Source organism: Podarcis raffonei, chromosome 17 (assembly GCF_027172205.1).
Source record: "Podarcis raffonei isolate rPodRaf1 chromosome 17, rPodRaf1.pri, whole genome shotgun sequence".
Classification (NCBI taxonomy): domain Eukaryota; kingdom Metazoa; phylum Chordata; class Lepidosauria; order Squamata; family Lacertidae; genus Podarcis; species Podarcis raffonei.
The window spans coordinates 31,081,793-31,088,079 of NC_070618.1; the positions used below are offsets into that span (position 1 = coordinate 31,081,793).

At 48.6% G+C, this 6,287-nt stretch overlaps 1 protein-coding gene across 1 annotated transcript; it reads left to right on the forward strand.

Moving 5' to 3' along the window:
* The first annotated feature begins 695 nt into the window (after positions 1 to 695).
* Positions 696 to 1,990, forward strand: LOC128404805 (beta-1,3-galactosyltransferase 1-like). The gene has a single exon (XM_053370747.1). The coding sequence runs from the start codon at positions 696 to 698 to the stop codon at positions 1,815 to 1,817; it is 1,122 nt and encodes a 373-aa protein (XP_053226722.1). The 3' UTR covers positions 1,818 to 1,990.
* The last annotated feature ends 4,297 nt before the right edge of the window (positions 1,991 to 6,287 follow it).

The following is a 6,287-nucleotide window of genomic DNA, read 5'->3' on the forward strand; positions in this document are numbered from 1 at the left end:
CCAAACCCCCTGATGATCTCTCCCAGCGGCTTCATATAGATATTAAAAAGCATGGGGGAGAGGACAGAACCCTGAGGCACCCCACAAGTGAGAGCCCAGGGGTCTGAACACTCATCCCCCCCCACCACTTTCTGGACACGGCCCAGGAGGAAGGAGCGGAACCACGGTATGACAGTGCCCCCAGCTCCCAGCCCCTCTAGACGGTCCAGAAGGATGTTATGGTCGATGGTGTCAAAGGCCGCTGAGAGATCCAGCAGAACTAGGAAACAGCTCTCACCTTTGTCCCTAGCCCGCCGGAGATCATCAACCAGCGCGACCAAGGCAGTTTCAGTCCCATGGTGAGGCCTGAATCCTAGTACATATTTTCCTTCCAGAAACAGATAGCAAAGGCAAGAAGCAGGTATTATTAGCAGGTCTTGAGTGTGTCGGCAGTTGGCAGACTGATTCTCCGTGCGCCCAGCCTGATCCCCAAAGCTCCCCTTGTGTGCGTGCACACACACACAGACACACACACACACACACAGAGAGAGAGAGAGAGAGAGAGAGAGAGAGAGAGAGAGAGAAAAAAACAGAATTCATCTCCCTTTCACTGGGCTTCTCTTTTGCAGGTTGCTTTTGGAAGCAGGATAGATGTGGCCAGGATCTCTCCCCCATCCACGTAGTCTGCAAGTGCCTTCCTCCTGCCCACCAAAAGTATGGAAGGTGCCAGGAAGATGCTCATGACCAAGCTGCAGAATTTGCCCACGGTGGTCCTCTTCTGCTGTATTTTCCTTTTCCTACTTGTTGCGAAGAGCAAATGGGAGTCTCTCGAGACGCTTTCCTCACTGCCCGACATCAAGCTCAAGGGTGGCCCAGATTCCGCAGGCGATCGTAAAAGTGCCATGGTATTTGAATGGGAATCTGCACTGGAGAGGACAAAGGAGACCAAGCCCTCTGGTCTTCTTTCACCACCACAACCAGTGGCCAAGCGGCATCCCTTGGAGGTTGTCTATTCCACTGATTATAAGTTCCTTCTCAACGAGCCAAAGAAATGCTGGGAGAGGAGCCCTTTCTTGATCCTGCTGGTGATAACTAAGCCCCAGGATTTTGCCACGAGGCAGGCCATCCGGCAGACATGGGGCAACGAGAGCTCAGTGCCTGGGGTTTCCATTCTTCGTCTTTTTCTGACAGGTGTGCACCCAAAATTTGGATACCCGCTCCAGGCCCTTTTGGAAGAGGAGAGTTCCATCCACAAAGACATTATTCAGCAGGACTTCCTGGATACCTACAACAACCTTACCCTGAAGACTCTGATGGGCATGGAGTGGATAAGCAAGTTCTGCCCCAATGCCACCTACGTGGTGAAGGCAGACAGTGACATCTTTCTCAATGTGAACTACATGGTGTCCCAGCTGCTGCAGCCTCACCTGCCACCCAAGAAGAACTACATGACAGGGTACATCTGTAGGAATTCAAAGCCAGTGCGTAATAAGGCCTACAAGTGGTATGTGCCACGGGAGGTGTACCCCAATGAGACCTACCCACCCTACTGTGCAGGCCCAGGGTATGTGTTCTCTGGGGATCTGGCCAAGAAGATCTACCAGGTAGCAAAGACCATCAGGGTCATTAACATGGAAGATGCCTTCATGGGAATCTGCCTGTATGAGCTGGGCATCAGTGTGACAAACAGCCCCGGGGGTCTCTTCAAGACGTTCCATGTCAGGTATGAGAAATGCAAGCTGTCCCAGGTGGTGGTGGTGCATCCTCTGGTGGTGCCAGAGGAGCTGCTGCAGATTTGGCCTGGCTTTCAGGACCAGAACCAGACTTGCAAGAGTTAAAAGGGAGGGAGGTGAACAGACACACAGCCTCTTGTGGAGAAGTTGACATAGAGGACTGGCAGCATGCGGGCATGTTCCTGTACAATGGACAAATCCATGCCAACAAATTGCAATGAGGGAAGGGAAGGATGGCTCAGAGAAGAAGGAAGATTCTGTGCTCTCCTCCCTGTAGAATCTCTAGCAACTTGTTGCCCATAGCAACTTGTTTGGCCTGCTCTGAACTGACCACTGTGCCACTAATGTGCCAAATTGACAACCACAGAGTTTTGAGATCATCACAGCCACCGGAAGAGAGCAACCCTCAAGCCATGAAGGTGTGGCACTAGGTGTAGGATTGCCGTACGTCCAGGAATTCCTGGAAATATCCTCTTTTGGGGGTCCTACATGCCCATCCAGGGGGAATTTTACATTTAAATCAATTGTTCGGGATTTTGGGTTTTTAAATATATATACATTTTTTGTGTGCAATAGCTTGGCGTTGTCCCTCCGGCTTCATGAGGAGCCTCTTCAGTAGGGCTGGTGAGTGTGGGCCTTGCTCCCTAGGTCAGGTGGACAGGGCCTTGCAAGGAGTGGCCTTCACACTCACAGCCGGGCAATGTATATTTATATATATGAAAAAGCACAGAAGATGACAAATAAGTCTTTTGCACAACTGGCAACAACCCAAAGAGGCATGTGCTATGTGGAGTATGGCTTCCTATTGTGAAGGAAACCTCTACTGATCTGCTTTAAATTACTCCCCAAATCAACACAGACTGTGAAAACTTCACACTGGACTTCAAGCATCTGGCATTGAGTGCCTCCCCATTATTCCTCCAGACTCTGGGTCCTGGGTTTCCACATGAGATGCAAAAGCTGCTCTCATCAGAAAAGAGATTTGGGGAGCCATGTCATCAGCTGGTGTTGGTCCACTGTGCTTCATTAAGTCCAGGGTTCACACAGCCGTCTACCAGGAGATTTTGGAGCACATCATGCTTCCTTCCGTTGACGAACTTTATGGGGATGCTGACTTCATTTTCCAGCAGGACTTTGGCACCTGCCCACACTGCCAAAAGTACCAAAAGATGGTTCAATGTCCATGGGATTACTGTGCTTGATTGGCCAGCAAACTTGCCTAACCTGAACCCCATAGAGAATCTATGGGGCATTGCCAAGAGACAGATGAGAGACATGAGACTGAGCAATGCAGAAGAGCTGAAGGCTGCTATTGAAGCATCCTGGTCTTCCATAACACCTCAGCAGTGCCACAGGCTGATAGCATCCATGCCACACCGCACTGAGGCAGTAATTGATGCAAAAGGGGCCCAAACCAAGCACTGAAGACATATGCATGCTTCTACTTCTCAGAGGTCCAATACTGGTCTATTTGCAATCCTTGTTTTGCTGATTTCATTTAATATTCTAATTTTTTGGGACTGTTAATTTGGGGTTTTCATCAGCTGTATGCCATGATCATCACAATTATAATAAAGGCTTGACATATCTCGCTTTGCATGTCATGAGTCTATCTCATATATTCGTTTCACCTTTTAAGTTGAATTACTGAAATAAATGAACTTTTCCACAATATTCTAATTTTCCAAGTTTCACCTGTAGTATAGGGATGTTTTTAAATATTTGTTTTATTATGTTTTTATATATGCTGGAAGCTGCCCAGAGTGGCTGGGTCAACCCAGTCAGATGGGCAGGGTATAAATAATAAAAGGATTATTATGGAATAGGATGTCACATCCCTATTTTCAACGGAGAAATGTTGGAGGGTGTGCTAGTGAGTAAAGCAGATTTGATCCTGGAATTGTGTCTTGATGTGGCTGCAGAGATTGTTTCGGGACTGGGGTGCAAGTTTAGAGCTTCTGACCCACAACCAGAGGGGAGGCCAAAGCAAAACAGATGAGGTCCAGGAAGATTAATTTACTTGGACCGAGAAATTTGTGACGATACCAAGACAAGGAGCTCTGTGGAGGCCCCAAGACAGAAGGCCATGCAAGCAGCTGCCCACTGGGGGAGCAGGGCAGAGGTTTGAGTCTGTTAATCGGAGACTCTTTACTTTTCCTGCTGGCCTTAGCAATGGATTTTGTAGCACAGTGCTTTTTTGCGTGTTTATGGTTTTTTACTATTAAATGTGATTAAAAAAAGAATTGCTCTGGTAACTGTTGGTGTGTTTGAAAGCTACCTTTGAGATGTAGCTCTGGCTGAACTATGCACAAAGGAGGAGGGAGGAGGAAGCCTGAAGAATTCCTGAGGAACTGGAAATTGCTGGATTGGTCTAAAAGTATTGTATTATCTGCTTTGATTTGTTCTAAACGCCTCTACTTACATTTTCTGTTATTTCTTTTTACAGGTAAGTTGTGTACTTTTCCTTTCCGTCGGCACCTCTGGGTCAAATGTGTGCTTTGGGAAGAGGTTGATGTTATGGGGTTGCGGGTGTCCTGATCCCCTCTAGATTCCTGAGTGATGGGGTTTTATCAGTACTTTTGAGAATTAAGATGAGCTGACAGACATTTGATTCAGCAGTTTAAAAATGTGGGCCAACCTGGTTTCCCTGGACCTGGGCATCCTGCGGAGATAAGCCCTTAAGCCCAGTTATCAACTCATGCCTGCCAAAACAATTGCCACCATAGTGGCTTTTGGGCTCCACCTTCTGGCCAAAAGACTTGCTGCTCATATAAATCAATATGCACCTAATCTTCCGCCTCTTATACTTGGAACTAGTTTTCTCAGCTCTCTTCCTTCAAATCCCTGCTCAACATTATGATTTCTTTGTGGACTCTCTTATCTGCATTGCAACAGTAACAAAGCTGTAAGTCAGAGATGGAGAACCTCTGTCTCTGCCCTCCAATATGTTGCTGGGCTCGAGCTTCCATAATCTCCAGCCAGCATGGCCAATGGTCAGGGATGGTGGAACAGTCCAGCACCTGTAGATCACAACTTCCCCATCTGTGCTTTAAATACATGCAATGCAACCTCACCTTCCCACATTTTCTATCTTGCAATAAAGGAATGTAGGACTTCGATCTTAGAACAGTGCCTTGTTTTATTTGGCCATACTTGGCCACGTTCGTTGGTGCAGAGAGGGGGCAAAGGCTAAAAAATGTAGGCATTCAAGACAAAACTGAAGTGAGTTGATGGAGGGCATTTTCCTAAAGGGGGAAAGAGGGGAAAAGGGCAGTCCAGTTTCTGACGCCATAGCAACACCTAGTGGCAAAATCAGGCATTTTGAGTACCTTGACACTTTTGCCTTTTCTTTTACTGGAAAAAGGGAAGGGGGTAGTAGTGCTGGCTAGAGCTGGTGAAAATGTTTCCATCTTCCTCTGTTTAAGTTGCTGACTTGCAGCACTTCAAACAAGTGCAGTGACAGATATAGCGATACCTTGGTTCTCAAACTTAATAGAAAGTAATGCAAAATGGATTAATCTGTCCCAGACAATTAAAAACAACCCTTAAAACAGCAATTTAACATGAATTTTAGTATCTAACGAGACCATGGAGCCACAGAATGAAAGCGATAGACCAGGCTGCAATCTACCACCCAGTTTAAAAAACTGGAGTTATATACCCATTACCATTGGAGGGATGAGTGTGCGGGGTGCATGAAGGGGGAGGAAAGGGAGGCAAAAGTTCTCTGAAGAGCCAGTTGGCTCCTCTCCATCCGCCCCAGGCCAGCTTTTCTGGACCCCCCCCCCAGCACCCATTCCTCACCTTCTTCAGGGCTAGCAGAAGCAGAAGCAGCCCATGCCATTTGGATGTGTTCTCCTCACTGAAGAATTTACTGCAGTGGCAGTGACAGCATCCTGCCCACACTGTCCCGTGCCCTGTGAGGCAGTCACTTCTGGGGCAGCAGAGGGACCAAGCGGTGCAGGGCAGCAGCAAAATCCGGAAGCCGAGAAGGGGGTCTTTGATGCTCAGCATGCCCTTCCCCACCTCGGTGCCTGCCGTGGCAACAAAATCCAGAAGCAGAGTCTTTGATATGGCAGTGCACAACTCCCCTCCATGCAGCTGTGAGAGGTGTACACTCTAGGGAGTGTTTCCTGCAGCGGCCGGCGCAGAGTTTAGGAAGGTTGTGCTGAGCAGGCAAACAATATTGCTGCTGCCCATGCCGCCGGGTCCCTCTGCCGCCGCCGTTGCTACAGCATCAGCGACCCTCTTCTTGGCTTCTGGATTTTGCTGCCGCGGCCGGCACTAAGTGAGGGAAGGCCATGTTGAGCAGGCAAGTGATGTCGCTGCTGCTCTGAGCCGCTTATTCCCTCTGCCACCGCCGTTGCTGCAGCATCAGCCACCCCCTCTTCCAGTACTGGGTGGCGCCAGTGGCTGGCGCTGAGTAAGGGGAGCCCAGGTCCGGAGGCAAGCGAGTGTGGTACTCAAAACGGAAGTGTACCACCACCACCCCGGGTATGTTTGGGTTCCAAAAAAAGTTCGAAAACCGGAACACTCCTTTCCGGTTTTGAAGCGTTCAGGTTCCAAATAGTTTGT